At 38.9% G+C, this 17,912-nt stretch overlaps 1 protein-coding gene across 1 annotated transcript in view; it reads right to left on the reverse strand.

The window, feature by feature from the left end:
- Positions 1 to 14,569, reverse strand: part of LOC126475393 (probable serine hydrolase) — a 37,183-nt gene extending 22,614 nt beyond the window's left edge. Inside the window, exon 1 of the mRNA XM_050103228.1 lies at positions 14,278 to 14,569. Within this exon, the coding sequence (XP_049959185.1) occupies positions 14,278 to 14,332 (55 nt within the window). The 5' untranslated portion in view covers positions 14,333 to 14,569. The remainder of the gene's footprint in view (positions 1 to 14,277) is intronic.
- Between the last annotated feature and the right edge of the window lie 3,343 nt (positions 14,570 to 17,912).

The raw sequence follows: 17,912 nt of genomic DNA on the forward strand, positions 1-17,912 counted from the left end.
CTATGCCTCACTTTCTACAAGTTACTTCACCACTTGCTCTTAATGCTGGGTCCAAAATTCTGGCACCTGAAGAATTTAATTGGATTTGGGATAAATAGCTTTACCTACAGAGCATACAAATCCTACCTCTACATAGTCAGCTAAGACTGGAATATTGAAAGATTTGATAAAAAAAACAATCATCTCTTCAAGTTCATTATTTAGCATACTCAGTAAGTTCCTTATTTTTGTAACACGTTCCTTCTCCCACTCCCTACAGAAGCACTCAAACAATAATATATACCCACTTCAACACCAATCAAATTTTACAGTTCTGTTACTTCATATTTGCTAAAAGTTTTAACTTTGACAGGATTTCTAAGTCAGCTGGATGTAAAGTTTACATGAGCTAGATCCATCAAAGAATTACATCAAAGACTTGAATGTATGTGTCAAACTTCGTATACCTAGAATTGTGGTACTTTGGTAAATGTCCCATAATACAGATGCTATGTCTCCCATGATTCTTGCCAAGTAATGGTATTTCAGCTGTAGTTATTTCCAATTACCTTTTTATCTATTTTTAGTATAGCTTCAGCATCAAGCACGAAGTTTTAATTCATTATTTCTTTACTACTACCTCTATTTGCAACACACGTAGCACATAATATCCACATATATCACTGATTGAATCTGCAAAATTATATCTGTGTACAACACACAGTTTAGGAGATATGCCAAGCATTAAGATATGTGACATACTAAAATTTCTTCAATTATAAATGTTTTATCCCCCCCCCCCCACGAACCATGGACCTTGCTGTTGGTGGGTAGGCTTGCGCGCCTCAACGATACAGATAGCCGTACGTGCAACCACAACGGAGGGGTATCTGTTGAGAGGCCAGACAAATGTGTGGTTCCTCAAGAGGGGCAGCAGCCTTTTCAGTAGTTGCAGGGGCAACAGTCTGGATGATTGACTGATCTGGCCCTGTAACACTAACCAAAACTGCCTTGCTGTTGTGGTACTGCGAACGGCTGAAAGCAAGGGGAAACTACAGCCGTAATTTTTCCCGAAGGCATGCAGCTTCACTGTATGATTAAATGATGATGGCGTCCTCTTGGATAAAATATTCCAGAGGTAAAATAGTCCCCCATTCGGATCTCCGGGCGGAGACTACTCAAGAGGACGTTGTTATCAGGAGAAAGAAAACTGGCGTTCTACGTATCAGAGCATGGAATGTCAGGTCCCTTAATCGGGCAGGTAGGTTAGAAAATTTAAAAAGGGAAATGGATAGGTTAAAGTTAAATGTAGTGGGAATTAGTGAAGTTCGGTGGCAGGAGGAACAAGACTTTTGGTCAGCTGAATACAGAGTTATAAATACAAAATCAAATAGGGGTGATGCAGGAGTAGGTTTAATAATGAATACAAAATAGGAGTGCGGGTAAGCTACTACAAGCAGCATAGTGAACGCATTATTGTGGCCAAGATAGACACGAAGGCCACGCCTACCACAGTAGTACAAGTTTATATGCCAACTAGCTCTGCAGATGATGAAGAAATTGATGAAATGTATAATGAGATAAAAGAAATTATTCAGATAGTGATGGGAGACGAAAACTTAATTGTCATGGGTGACCGGAACTCGATAGTAGGAAAAGGAAGAGATGGCAACATAGTAGGTGAATATGGAATGGGATTAAGGAATGAAAGAGGAAGCCATCTGGTAGAATTTTGCACACAGCATAACTTGGTTCATGAATCATGAAAGAAGGTTGTATACATGGAAGACCCTGGAGATACTAGAAGGTATCAGACAGATTATATAATGGTAAGACAGAGATTTAGGAACCAGGTTTAAAATTGTAAGACATTTCCAGGGGCAGATGTGGACTCTAACCACAATCTATTGGTTATGAACTGTAGATTAAAACTGAAGAAACTGCAAAAAGGTGGGAATTTAAGGAGATGGGACCTGGATAAACTGACTAAACCAGAGGTTGTACAGAGTTTCAGGGAGAGCATAAGGGAACAATTGACAGGAATGGGGGAAAGATACACAGTGGAAGAAGAATGGGTAGCTTTGAGGAATGAAATAGTGAAGGCAGCAGAGGATCAAGTAGGTAAAAAGACGAGGGCTAGTAGAAATCCTTGGGTAACAGAAGAGATACTGAATTTAATTTATGAAAGGAGAAAATACAAAAATGCAGTAAATGAAGCAGGCAAAAACGAATACAAACGTCTCAAAAATGAGATCGACAGGAAGTGCAAAAGCAGGGATGGCTAGAGGACAAATGTAAGGATGTAGAGGCTTATCTCATGAGGGGTAAGATAGATACTGCCTACAGAAAAATTAAAGAGACCTTTGGAGAAAAGAGAACCATTTGAATGAATATCAAGAGCTCAGATGGAAACCCAGTTCTAAGCAAAGAAGGGAAAGCAGAAAGGTGGAAGGACTATGTAGAGGGTCTATACAGGGGCGATGTTCTTGAGGACAATATTATGGAAATGGAAGAGGAGGTAGATGAAGATGAAATGGGAGATACGATACTGCGTGAAGAGTTTGATAGAGCACTGAAAGATCTAAGTTGAAACAAGGCCCCGGGAGTAGACAACATTCCATTAGAACTACTGATGGCCTTGGGAGAGCCAGTCCTGACAAAACTCTACCATCTGGTGAGCAAGATGTATGAGACAGCCAAAATTCCCTCAGACTTCAAGAAGAATATTATAAATCCAATCCCAAAGAAAGCAGGTGTTGACAGATGTGAAAATTACCGAACTATCAGTTTAATAAGTCACAGCTGCAAAATACTAACACGAATTCTTTACAGACGAATGGAAAAACTGGTAGAAGCCGACCTTGGGGAAGATCAGTTTGGATTCCGTAGAAAGGTTGGTACACGTGAGGCAATACTGACCTTGCGACTTATCTTAGAAGAAAGATTAAGAAAAGGCAAACCTACATTTCTAGCAATTGTAGACTTAGAGAAAGCTTTTGACAATGTTGACTGGAATACTCTCTTTCAAATTCTGAAGGTGGCAAGGGTAAAATACAGGGAGCGAAAGACTGTTTACAATTTGTACAGAAAGTAGATGGCAATTATAAGAGTCGAGGGGCATGAAAGGGTAGCAGTTGTTTGGGAGGGCGTGAGATAGGTTGTAGCCTCTCCCCGATGCTATTCAATCTGTATATTGAGCAAGCAGTAAAGGAAACAAAAGAAAAGTTCGGAGTAGGTATTAAAATCCATGGAGAAGAAGTAAAAACTTTGAGGTTCACCGATGACATAGTACTTCTGTCAGACAGTAAAGGACTTGGAAGAGCAGTTGAACGGAATGGACAGTGTCTTGATAGGAAGGTATAAGATGAACATCAACAAAAGCAAAACAAGGATAATGGAATGTAGTTGAATTAAGTTGGGTGATGCTGAGGGAATTAGATTAGGAAATGAGACACTTAAAGTAGTAGAGGAGTTTTGCTATTTGGGGAGCAAAATAACTGATGATGGTCGAAGCAGAGAGGATATAAAATGTAGACTGGCAATGGCAAGGAAAGCATTTTTGAAGAAGAGAAATTTGTTAACATCGAATATTGATTTAAGTGTCAGGAAGTCGTTTCTGAAAGTATTTGTAAGGAGTGTTGCCATGTATGGAAGTGAAACATGGACGATAAATAGTTTAGACAAGAAGAGAATAGAAGCTTTTGAAATGTGGTGCTACAGAAGATTGCTGAAGATTAGATGGGTAGATCACATAACTAATGAGGAGGTATTGTATAGAATTGGGGAGAAGAGGAGTTTGACTAGAAGAACTTGACTAGAAGAAGGGATCGGTTGGTAGGACATGTTCTGAGGCATCAAGGGATCACCAATTTAGTACTAGAGGGCAGTGTGGAGAATAAAAATCATAGAGAGAGACCAAGAGATGAATACACTATGCAGATTCAGAAGGATGTAGGCTGCAGTACATACTGGGAGATGAAGCAGCTTGCACAGGATAGAGTAGCATGGAGAGCTGCATCAAACCAGTCTCACAACTGAAGGCCACAACAACAACAACAACAACAACAACAACAAATGTTTTACATGCTTAACATCATGCATCTAACACATTAACTCATTTATAAAGTAATCACACATCTGGAGCTGTTTCACACATTGGGAGTTCAATTCTTTAACACTTTGACCACTGTGAGGCCACCAGCAGGGATAGCACCAATTCATGCTTGGCACCGTGTGCCTGTTGGCAGCCACACAATCCACTCTACTTGGTACAGTGTATTTTTTGATGCTATGTGTAAAAAACAAAAACAAAACAAAAATGTCAAAGTGCTGAACAAGATATTGTACTCAATTTGCAGGACTTTGGTGTCAACTCAAGAAATACAAATTAATGCTCAATACAGCATTATACAATGTGATTAAAACAAATGTTTACAAGCTGGCATGGCACATCAGGCGTACAACGAGGATCAGTTATCACGCAGGAACCAGGAACCGCAAACGTCACAAGAGGACGAGGAAACATTGAGAGTAACATGGCTAGCTACACTTACCATGAAATGGCTGAGATACATCAACTGCAGTGGCAAAGAAGCTGTGCGATTGTATTGTGCAAAATATCCTGATAGAAGGGTACCTTGCCACACATTACTCACTGGCCTGTATCACTGAGTGTGCGAAACCTGCTTATTCCACTTGCAAAAGCCGGATGCTGGTTGCCAATCAACAACATAGACAGTTGTGGCAGAAGAAAGTATTCTTGAAAGGGTGCAGCATATGTCAAAAAGTACAAGAGGTGTATCCTGTGCCATTAATATCGCCCAACCCTCCGCCTGGCGCATTGTACATGACATAGGACTGCGCCTGTTTATCATTTTCAATGGATCCATACATTGCAACCGGGGGACTACAACAAACGCCTGGGATTTGCATGGTGGTTTCTGCAGGAATCCGCTGCAGACTTAAGTTTTCCGGTGAGGGTTCTCTTCAGCAATGAGGCTGCATTCCCACTTGACAGTGTGATGAAGAACGTTGGAAATCTGTGTATGTGGGTGGATGTCAATCCACATACTACACCTAAGCATGCCTCACAATGCAAATTTACTTAACCTGTGGGCTGGCATTGTTGAAGACTGTTTAATTGGCCTATACATTCTCCCAGACTGACTTGATGGTTGCACATATCCCTTATTCCTGCCAGGCATGCTTATTCATCACCACATTCGATTTCAGCATGACGGTGCCCTCATGCGTTTCAGCAGACAAGTGAGTGCACATCTGCAGGCAACCTTGGCTGCTGGACTGGTCACAGTCTCCAGTCGACTTTTTCCTGTGGGGTGTATCTGAAGGGTCTTGTGTATAAATCGCCAGAGGACCTAAGGGGCAGGATTTTTGCACAGCAGGGTGTCTTCAAGATGCAACAGTTATCTTCGAGAGGGTGCACCATCCAATGTAGCTTGGATGTCAGGCATGCCTCAATGCATCTAGAGATAAAAATCTGATACACATCTTGTAGAGAACGTCAATTTGTACCGTGCGACAGAATAACTGCAAAGCCATTTACTAACCCCATATGGCCTTTGCAATCTCCAGTTCCTATGTGATTAATGACCCTTTTTGTATGCTTGATCTGCAATGTCAGCTTGTAAACATTTTTTGGATAATCCTGTATACCACACTAAACATACTGGAGCATGTGGCTACCAGCATACACACACAGTATCAGAGGTGCACCTCTTGTGTGTCCACCAACGGTCCTGTTGCAGCCAATGTTTTAAGAATCAGGAGTGGCAAGGTACTGGTTACATGTCTAATACATCAGCATCAAATTATCACAGAATAAGTCTGTCTCTCTGATGATGTCACTGATACATTATACACAGCCAACCCAACACGGCACAACTCAAGAAGCAAACAGTGAATGACATTAGTAACATGAAAATATTACCAAAATAAAAACTGATAAACTAATGTAACTTCCAGGGGTATAGAGTTTTCTTTTCTTAACATTTTCACACACATTAAAAACCATGACAATATCAGACTATAGTTTGACAACAGGGGAGGGGTTTTCTTTGAGGGTATAAATGTACAGGGTTATTACAAATGATTGAAGCGATTTCACAGCTCTACAATAACTTTATTATTTGAGATATTTTCACAATGCTTTGCACACACATACAAAAACTCAAAAAGTTTTTTTAGGCGTTCACAAATGTTCGATATGTGCCCCTTTAGTGATTCGCCAGACATCAATGAGTTCGAAATCATCGTTGTTGTGAGCTCGCAGTTCTGGCACATTTCTTGGTAGAGGAGGTTTAAACACTGAATCTTTCACATAACCCCACAGAAAGAAATCGCATGGGGTTAAGTTGGGAGAGCGTGGAGGCCATGACATGAATTGCTGATCATGATCTCCACCACGACCGATTCATCGGTTTTCCAATCTCCTGTTTAAGAAATGCCGAACACCATGATGGAAGTGCGGTGGAGCACCATCCTGTTGAAAGATGAAGTCGGCGCTGTAGGTCTCCAGTTGTGGCATGAGCCAATTTTCCAACATGTCCAGTTACAGGTGTCCTGTAACGTTTTTTTTGCAAAAGAAAAAGGGGCCGTAAACTTTAAATCGTGAGACTGCACAAAACACGTTAACTTTTGCTGAATTGTGAATTTACTGCACGAATGCGTGAGGATTCTCTACCGCCCAGATTCGCACATTGTGTCTGTTCACTTCACCATTAAGAAAAAATGTTGCTTCATCACTGAAAACAAGTTTCGCACTGAACGCAGCCTCTTCCATGAGCTGTTGCAACCGTGCTGAAAATTCAAAGCGTTCGACTTTGTCATCGGGTGTCAGGGATTGTAGCAATTGTAGACAGTAAGGCTTCTGCTTTAGCCTTTTCCGTAAGATTTTCCAATCCGTTGGCTGTGGTACGTTTAGCTACCTGCTTGCTTTATTCGCCGACTTCCGCGGACTACACGTGAAACTTGCCCGCACGCGTTCAACCGTTTCTTCGCTCACTGCAGGCCGACCCGTTGATTTCCCCTTACAGAGGCATTCAGAAGCTTTAAACTGCACATACCATTGCCGAATGGAGTTAGCAGTTGGTGGATCTTTGTTGAACTTCGTCCTGAAGTGTCGTTGCACTGTTATGACTGACTGATGTGAGTGCATTTCAAGCACGACATACACTTTCTCGGCTCCTGTCGCCATTTTGTATCACTGCACTCTCGAGCGCTCTGGCGGCAGAAACCTGAAGTGCGGCTTCAGCCGAACAAAACTTTATGAGTTTTGTGTCATGACCATATATCAATGAATGGAGCTACAGTGAATTTATGAAATCGCTTCAATCATTTGTAATAGCCCTGTAACTGTTGTTGTTGTTGTCTTCAGTCCTGAGACTGGTTTGATGCAGCTCTCCATGCTGCTCTGTCCTGTGCAAGCTGCTTCATCTCCCAGTACCTACTGCAACCTACATCCTTCTGAATCTGCTTAGTGTATTTATCTCTTGGTCTCCCTCTACGATTTTTACCCTCCACACTGCCCTCCAATGCTAAATTTGTGATTCCTTGATGCCTCAAAACATGTCCTACCAACCGATCCCTTCTTCTAGTCAAGTTGTGTCACAAACTTCTCTTCTCCCCAATCCTATTCAATACCTCCCCATTAGTTACATGATCTACCCACCTTATCTTCAGCATTCTTCTGTAGCACCACATTTCGAAAGCTTCTATTCTCTTCTTGTCTAAACTAGTTATCATCCATGTTTCACTTCCATACATGGCTACACTCCATACAAATACTTTCAGAAAAGACTTCCTGACACTTAAATCTATACTCGACGTTAACAAATTTCTCTTCTTCAGAAACGATTTCCTTGCCATTACCAATCTACATTTTATATCCTCTCTACTTCGACCATCATCAGTTATTTTACTCCCTAAATAAGCAAAACTCCATTACTACTTTAAGTGTCTCATTTCCTAATCTAATTCCCTCAGCATCACCCGATTTAATTTGACTACATTCCATTATCCTTGTTTTGCTTTTATTGATATTCATCTTATATCCTCCTTTCAAGACACTGTCCATTCCGTTCAACTGCTCTTCCAAGTCCTTTGCTGTCTCTGACAGAATTACTATGTCATCGGCGAACCTCAAAGTTTTTACTTCTTCTCCATGAATTTTAATACCTACCCCCAATTTTTCTTTTGTTTCCTTTACTGCTTGCTCAATATACAGATTGAATAACATCGGGGAGAGGCTACAACCCTGTCTCACTCCTTTCCCAACCACTGCTTCCCTTTCATGTCCCTCGACTGTTATAACTGCCATCTGGTTTCTGTACAAATTGTAAATAGCCTTTTGCTCCCTGTATTTTACCCCTGCCACCTTCAGAATTTGAGAGAGAGTATTCCAGTTAACATTGTCAAAAGCTTTCTCTAAGTCTACAAATGCTAGAAACGTAGGTTTGCCTTTTCTTAATCTTTCTTCTAAGATAAGTCATAAGGTTAGTATTGCCTCACGTGTTCCAACATTTCTACGGAATCCAAACTGATCTTCCCCGAGGTCCGCTTCTACCAGTTTTTCCATTCGTCTGTAAAGAATTCGCGTTAGTATTTTGCAGCTGTGACTTATTAAACAGATAGTTCGGTAATTTTCACATCTGTAAACACCTGCTTTCTTTGGGATTGGAATTATTATATTCTTGTGAAGTCTGAGGGTATTTCGCCTGTCTCATACATCTTGTTCACCAGATGGTAGAGTTTTGTCATGACTGGCTCTCCCAAGGCCATCAGTAGTTCTAATGGAATGTTGTCTACTCCCGGGGCCTTGTTCCGACTCTGGTCTTTCAGTGCTCTGTTAAACTCTTCACGCAGTATCTTATCTCCCATTTCGTCTTTATCTACATCCTCTTCCATTTCCATAATATTGTCCTCAAGCACATCGCTCTTGTATAAACCCTCTATATACTCCTTCCACCTTTCTGCCTTCCCTTCTTTGCTTAGAACTGGGTTGCCATCTGAGTTCTTGGTATTCATACAAGTGGTTCTCTTCTCTCCAAAGGTCTCTTTAATTTTCCTGTAGGCAGTATCTATCTTACCCCTAGTGAGACAAGCCTCTACATCCTTACATTTGTCCTCTACCCATCACTGCTTAGCCATTTTGCACTTCCTGTCGATCTCATTTTTGAGATGTTTGTATTCCTTTTTGCCTGCTTCATTTACTGCATTTTTATATTTTCTCCTTTCATCAATTAAATTCAATATTTCTTCTGTTACCCAAGGATTTCTATTAGCCCTCGCCTTTTTACCTACTTGATCGTCTGCTGCCTTCACTACTTCATCTCTCATAGCTACCCATTCTGCTTCTACTGTATTTCTTTCCCCCATTCCTGTCAATTGTTCCCTTATGCTCTCCCTGAAACTCTCTACAACCTCTGGTTCTTTCAGTTTATCCAGGTCCCATCTCCTTAGATTCCCACCTTTTTGCAGTTTCTTCAGTTTCAATCTGCAGTTCATAACCAACAGATTGTGGTCAGAATCCACATCTGCCCTTGGAAATGTCTTACAATTTAAAACCTGGTTCCTAAATCTCTGTCTTACCATTATATAATCTATCTGAATACCTTTTGGTATCTCCAGGATTCTTCCAGGTATACAACCTTCTTTTATGATTCTTGAACCAAGTGTTAGCTATGATTACGTCATGCTCTGTGCAAAATTCTACAAGGTGGCTTCCTCTTTCATTTCTTCCCCCCAATCCATATTCACCTACTATGTTTCCTTCTCTCCCTTTTCCTACTGACGAATTCCAGTCACCCATGAGTATTAAATTTTCGTCTCCCTTCACTACCTGAATAATTTCTTTTATCTCGTCATACATTTCATCTATTTCTTCATCATCTGCAGAGCTAGTTGGCATATAAACTTGTACTACTGTAGTAGGCATGGGCTTTGTGTCCATCTTGGCCACAATAATGCGTTCACTATGCTGTTTGTAGTAGCTAACCCGCACTCCTATTTTTTTATTCATTATTAAACCTACTCCTGCATTACTCCTATTTGATTTTGTATTTATAACCCTGTAATCACCTGACCAAAAGTCTTGTTCCTCCTGCCACCGAACTTCACTAATTCCCACTACATCTAACTTTAACCTATCCATTTCCCTTTTTAAATTTTCTTACCTACCTGCCCGATTAAGGGATCTGACATTCTACGCTCCGATCCGTAGAACGCCAGTTTTCTTTCTCCTGATAACGACATCCTCTTGAGTAGTCCCCGCCCGGAGATCCGAATGGGGGACTATTTTACCTCCGGAATATTTTACCCAAGAGGACGCCATCATCATTTAATCATACAGTAAAGCTGCATTTCCTCGGGAAAAATTACGGCTGTAGTTTCCCCTTGGTTTCAGCCACTCGCAGTACCAGCACAGCAAGGCCGTTTTGGTTAATGTTACAAGGCCAGATCAGTCAATCATCCAGACTGTTGCCCCTGCAACTACTGAAAAGGCTGCTGCCCCTCTTGAGGAACCACATGTTTGTCTGGCCTCTCAAAAGATACCCCTCCGTTGTGGTTGCACCTACGATACGGCCATCTGTATCGCTGAGGCACGCAAGCCTCCCCACCAACGGCAAGGTCCATGGTTCATGTAACTACAGAATGCATAAAGTGCATTAAAAATTTGTAATTGCACACTACTGCCAGCAGTGATGCCACTGACCAAGGCAGTGAGACATAGCAACACTATACCGAACTACCCTTCCTCTTCAAATACCCATGAATAGATCTAGCACAAGGTCCTAATGTTCTCAAGTACACATTTTAATCTTATGTTGTCTTCAGCTTGATTGGGAGAATTCTGTACACTATCATGAGTGTACACAGGCTGATTATCTATACAAATTACTACAAGTCTTTAGACCGCTCTGTAAATAGGTGCAGTTTGACTTCAAACAATGAAAATATGGATGGCAGGACAGCAGTCTGAGCTCAACTAATTCCTGATGCAAGAGTATAATGATGGTTAATCTACCTTCATGTTCAATACTGCTTCATCAACACACAACCAAACTATCACTTTCCAACTAAATCTAGACCTCGGGCTACTCTACAGATCAGTATGTCAGCACAAACACGATTTTGTATTACCATTAATTGACTTTGCCAACTCCCAAACAAACTGTCACCATCTAACCAAGTCTCACTTACAATGCCACACCATTATGTTACAGGATAAAGCAGACATCCAATGTTTGCAGGTACAGATGACCAATAAAGTAGTAGTTCACATGCCCCTTAAAAGACCATAGTTTGATTACACTGCAAGTGTACAGGATTCCCAGCAAAAATACTGTCAAAGGAGACTGTACAAGTGCAATGGAGGTTGGACAGGTATATAATGGGAGACTACAGATGGGAAATTAGTGTCGCGGAAATATTTAAGAAATTGAAATGGGAAAAACCTTGCAGAGAGAAGGGTTCACAAGCCAGACTTTGGAGAATTTACCAAGTATGTGAGTGAGAATGCATGGGAGACATACGACATGGTCTTGTCGTCTTCAGTTGATATACAAGGAACAGAGAACATCAATACAAAACAATGCTGGAATCATACAACACTGGATGTAAATACTCTTATTTGTAACGGAGTAAAGGAATGGAAAAATTTGCAACAGTATACTCTCCGCCCATTTTCATAAAGCATCGCTAATTTTAAACACCAAACCAAACTCCAGCAAGCCACCAAAGATTATGGAAAATAACTGTAAATCTTAGTTTCACCTAGGCGCAATTCCATGTCAAATCAACAATTAAGTATGCATATACTACTCATAAATCATGACACAAATTAATTTTTTCACATTTTTCTGACGAAAAGTTATCAAGTAATGGACCTTCAAAAATTGAAAAGGTGACAAATTTTTGACTCGCGGAACAATGTTGTTTTCTTTACAACTTGTGTTCTAATTAAGCTAGAACAATAAAATTTACTTCATTGGAAAGCTCTTTCAAAGAGCTTTTATATGATACCAAACATCATTAGTTCAATATATAGATACACATTGTTTATAAAAACAACATTGTTGAATTTATCGAATTCTGAAAAACTGTATTTTTAAAACTCTCAAAAAAATATATGTGAAAGATACACTTTACATTTACATATTCTGAAAGTTTCAACTTGGGATGAGCATGGGATCACTATCAAGAGCAATTTTACGTTAAGGGTGGTGCTTTAAAAATTCCTAAAAACTAAATTATTTTAGATATTAGGCCTACTTCTCACCAGCTGCATGTTGTTGTAAAATGTGGAAATTAAAAATAACTTATAATTGACAAAACAACATATGTTTCATGGTTCTGTAATTAATAAATACAAAATGAAAACTTAAAAAATAAATAAATAAAGAAACACAGAAAAATGAATACCTGAGATCAGACCTAAATTCAGTTAGTAATTACTATTATATACAAATAGGCGTCCTATTAGTGCCGTCCTTCATACTTCGAACTAATCAGTCTGTTGCACATCAACATTTCTGCAGTGGATAACTTATATGTTCGCCCTGTAGCAGTTTCAGGGTTCACGATTGCCACTACTTCCCTACCGCTTATGGAAAGAACGTCTGGATGACTCGGAAATATAAAAGATGGTGATGGTCCATGTGGATGTAAGAAACTAACTGTGATTTCATCCTTCTCCTGATTTTTTTTCAAGTACACAGGTTAACCACCAGTATCCATTATAATCACAAGCAACATATCCTTTTATGTCTTTGAACAGTATTGTATCACTGTCAGAAACTTGTCACCAGTTCAATTTTGCTATAATCAGAGTTTGAATACACTTTTGTTATTATTTTGTCCTTGCTAAAATGAATAAAAGTGTGAAGCTTTTGTGTCCCTACAATTTTGCAGCATTTCTCAAATCTCTCCATAAGTTTCATTTCTTCATTTTTGTGATCTTCTTTAGTAGCATACTTTGAGTTCATTCCTTCTACGTTATCCTTGGCAAACATATAAAGTTGTTTTGGTGCCATTATTTGATCACTGTATGGCCTTTGCAGACTTGTTCGAGCTGCAAGTAGTTTAACTGTTCCACCAACATCATCACTAGCTCCCTTTCCATGCGAGTCAAAAATTTGTCATTCTTTCAATTTTTGAAAGTCCATTACTCAGTAACTTTTTATCAGAAAAATGTGAAAAAATTAATTTTTGGTACTATTTATGAGTACTATAGGCATACTTAATTCCATTTAAATCCAAGAGGGTAAGGTTGAAAATGATGGTTTCATTTGTTGATTTGACGTGGAATGACCCCTAGCCTATAATACAGGAATGCACTGTGATTAAGTGCTCTACAAATTTCATGTTCACCACATTGTCAACACCCATAATTGTGAGCAACAGCAAATTATCCACCAAGTAAGTCCAGTCATCTGTCATTCCACTCAGTGGTCAAGGGGCATCTCTTTCCGATTTGCACCTACACTAATTGCCCTGTTAATGAAATTATTATTGTAATGCTACTTCATGACGATATGAACGAAGATAAAAGGGAAAACATCTGGGCATGGCGAAATGCAGTCAATTTTATCGTAACTAACGCCTGATCAGTAGTTCTGAAACATAACTGTCAGAAAATATCAACAATTTGTGAGGTCTTAGCCAATGAGCTTGCTATATAACGAAAAAATGTTTTATTGAGTATTAATTTACAGTACTAATATGAAACCATCAAGTTTCATGTAGTTCTGTGATCAAATTATACTGTGTTTGGCAGACTTCCTTCTGCTTGTTTATTCATTTACACATTTGTGATTAACTTCAAAGAAGGAACGCGACGGCTTTAAGGATCCAAATTTACAGTCTTGCCTGCCGAAAACTAACACATTTCATTGAAACATCTACACAAATCTTAGCTATAACGCCTGGCAAAGTGTTTGTTGCACGAATGGACAACTTGCTTCAACAGAACAAGGGAAATACTAATTTTTGTTCAAACAATTCCCCAAGCAGCACGGCACTCATTAGTTTTTCATGCGCTCACACTGCTATCATCTAGTAAATGTCGTTCCCACTATCACACGATGACTCGCAATTACACGCATGTGCACGAAACGGCTATACTGTGAACTGTCACTGTACCCCATTCTCGTGTATTAAAGAGTCGATCCAAATACGTTTCCTTTCATAGCCAAAATTACATTTAATCCGACAACGAAATACATCCTGTCCTCTTAAACGGGAATTTAACTGAACAACAACTCAACTTACTGTGAAACTTACCACTTATATACCCCCAGGGCATAGGGATTTTAATTTCTGTGACTTCGGAATTCATTGTAAGTAATTTAGCAACAACACGAAACTCAAACTTCCAACTTCTACTTCGTCAGCTCCGCAGAACCTTTGCAATGTGCTGTCAAAACTTATCACGGCAGCTCCATGCATAGTAATCTTTATTACACCATACCGGTCAACAGAAAACTGACCTTCAATTCCATATATGACATTAAGATATCATAAACATTTTACCAGACCCTTGAATAAATTAAAATTCTTCAATACACAGAGTGGGACATCAATGACATCTTACGAAAAAAAAAAAAAATTAATTTAGGGCATATAATAACTCTCCCGCTCGATGCAATCAACAACGAGTGCCGCCTCTTCATTCAAAGATCTTACTACTCTCGCGGCGAATATACGATAATTTTAACTATAATACAGTACAGTATTATTGACATTCTCTCCTGGACTGCTCAATAATATTGCGCTTCGGAAAATTGGACGACAACGATGCAGCTGCTATAGTATTATCTCTACGCTGTTGCAAGCAGAAAAAAAGTTGAATGAAAAATTGGTTCAAGGACCGTCAAAGATCACTTATAAATACTTGTTCACAGAATTGAGGCGGAAAGGAAAAGAAAAAGTTTATCATAAGTTTTGCGTGGCGACAGTCCAGCATTTGATACATTACTAGAAATGGTTCTCGTCATAAACTGGCCACTTGCCGCCCGGCCCTCATCGCGCGCAAAACGCCGGCGGACGCCCATATCCCCATCACCAGAAAAACAAAATGACGCAATAAGAGAAGCAGTTTCACTGCGTGAGCACTTAAATATTACGCTACCATACCTTGCTACTGGCAATTCTTTCGAAGATCTGAAATTTAATTTTACAGTTCCATCTTATAGTGTCTGAGACATAGTTATGGCAATATGTCATGCAATAATATGTGCACTACTCAGATAATGAATGTATAAACAGAGACAAATATCTGTACATAATCTTATTTATAACGTTTCATTAGTTAAATGTTTTGGAAACATCTTACTTTGTGGCCATTTCTGAGCAACAAATCATATGCTTCGTTATTCTTAACACTTCTGTTTATGTACTCATTTCCTCTAACATTCCACAATGCCAGCAATTACACATACTTTTCGATGGACTCTAATAATAACCCTGTTTCATCTTGTTTTGAACTCATTTTCTACGCAACAGAAAAGTGAAAAAACTGTGGATGTAGGAATAAAGCTGTTGGAATTTGGTGACCAAAATATGTGTTATGTCGGCAGAACTCTTTGCCTGTTTTATGTAGCCTATTCTGTGGTGTCTATGCTACGTATTCACGCTAGTACGCCTTTGTATAGTGCTAGGAATACATTATTGTTCTTAAATAGTGTTACTCTGTCAACATTATTTTAATGGGCAAATAAATAATAGAACAGGTTATGAGCCCAGGAAGAATCAATTGAATAAGTTTGGCTCGTGAATGGCGAAAACCATAATATTGTTTGTGAACAGTTTAGAATTTACAGTAATTACAATGTAAATGTGCAAATGGCTTCTGCCGAGATACCACAGATTGAGAAGCTCATGGGTCAATAGAATTACGCAATTTGGAAATTTGCAGTAGAAGCCTGTCTACAGTTGGACGATTTTTGGGCTGTCATTTATTATACCTTAAAGTTCATGGATCCAGATTTCCAGAACAGAGATCATAAGGCAAAATACAAATTAATTCTTCTGTGTGATGCTGTAAATTACGTTCATGTACAAAAGGTCAGCACAGTAAAGGAAGTATGGGACAATCTAAGAAGAGCTTTTCAAACTGGAACTTTAACAAGGAAAGTGGCTTTCCTAAGAGAGATTATCACTAAACATTTAGATAAGTATAAAAATGTTGATGAAAATGTAAACAAAATCATCTTCACATAGAATCGTCAAAGAGATATCAGAGTCGACATTACTGAAGAGTATATTGATACCTTGTTGTTATCTGGACTACCTGATAAGTACACCACCACAAAAATGGGGTTAGAGAGATCAGGGATACCAATTACAGGTGATAGCGTCAAGACATTATAGATGTAAGAAATTACAAGAATATCCCATCCAGGACAAGGAAACAGTTTTATATTCAAAATATAAAAAGAAGAAATCTGTTCGATGTTATAAATGCCGAGGAATGGGACATTTTGCATCGCAGTGCAGGGGAGAAAACAAGTACATAAGAAAAAAAGTCAGGTTTCAAATGATCCAGAAAGGAAGGCACTTACTGAATATTATTCTTATGGTAAAGTATAAAATGAATGTTTGACCATCAGCTCCTTTTATTTTAAACCCAAATATAGATTAGGTTCAGTCACGGACCTTCTTAATAGGTTAGGGTAAAATGGTTTAAGCCCCAACATTACATTTGTCATTACTTAAATAATGTGTAGAGATTGTCATGAGTATCCATATATGACACAGTATAAGCAAACTTACCAAGTGGACACATAGCAGTCTTGTGTCATACATTGATACTCATAACATGCTCTACACATTATTTAAGTACTGACAAATGTACTGTTGTGGCTTAAAACATTTTAACCCTTATCCATAAAGATTGTCCATGACAAATTGGTCGATGTTTGGGTTTATGATAAAAACACCTTATGGTCATACATGCATTTTATACATTTCTTGATGGCTGTTGACAGTCACTGTCTGTGGTAAAACTGAAAGTAAGAGTGCAGATTGTTTCCTGGTTTCTGGAGCTTCAATGCATATTACCAAAGACTAATCAGTTTTATATGATAATTCTCCAAAAACAAACATTGCTGCAATTACTTTGTGAACCGGTTTGAAAGGTAAACTTTGAATTTAATGTCAAAGAAGAATCACAAGACATTACAGCACATAATTTATATTTTGTGAAGAATGCTGCCACAACTTTGATTTCTGTGAGTGAAATAGTGAATAATGGCAACAAGGTAATTGTTGCTTTAAATGGCGTAGAAATAACTGATCAGAGTGGCAGAGTTATAGCCACAGCAAGTAAAAGTATCAATCAAATGTTCTTCAAGTTGAAAATAGTTATCCAATATATTCTGCAAATAGTTTTTTGTGGCATCAAAGATTCAGACATGTTAATAGGAAAGGTATGGCTTTTTTAAATGGTATGGCAACAGGGACTAAGAAAACCATTAATTGTAACTTACCATGTGAAATTATATATAAGGAAAGCAAACCAGATCACTTTCAACTACAAGTAAAAATAGATACTTTGATCTCTTGCAGATGATGCACACAGACCTCTGTGGGCATATGAAAGAAGAATCTACAGGAGGCAGTTGTTATTTCTTAACCTTGTTTGATGATTTTTCAAGATATACCCACGTTTATCTCCTTAGAAATGAGAGAAATATTTGCCACTTTTCCCATCATGGTTGAAACACAGAGTGGTTAGAGGATAAAAGTTATCGCATCAGACAGTGGTGCTGAGTATGTCAGGAAAGAGTTTGGGCATCATCTGAGTGAATTTGAATCCGACATCAAATTATAATTCGCTGTAGTTCTGCTCAAGACAGAGTAGCAGAACAGCTAACAGAACAATTGTAGGGAAAGCAAGGAGCATGTTAAAGGATGCA

Source organism: Schistocerca serialis, chromosome 4 (genome assembly GCF_023864345.2).
Source record: "Schistocerca serialis cubense isolate TAMUIC-IGC-003099 chromosome 4, iqSchSeri2.2, whole genome shotgun sequence".
In the NCBI taxonomy this organism is placed as follows: Eukaryota; Metazoa; Arthropoda; class Insecta; order Orthoptera; family Acrididae; genus Schistocerca; species Schistocerca serialis.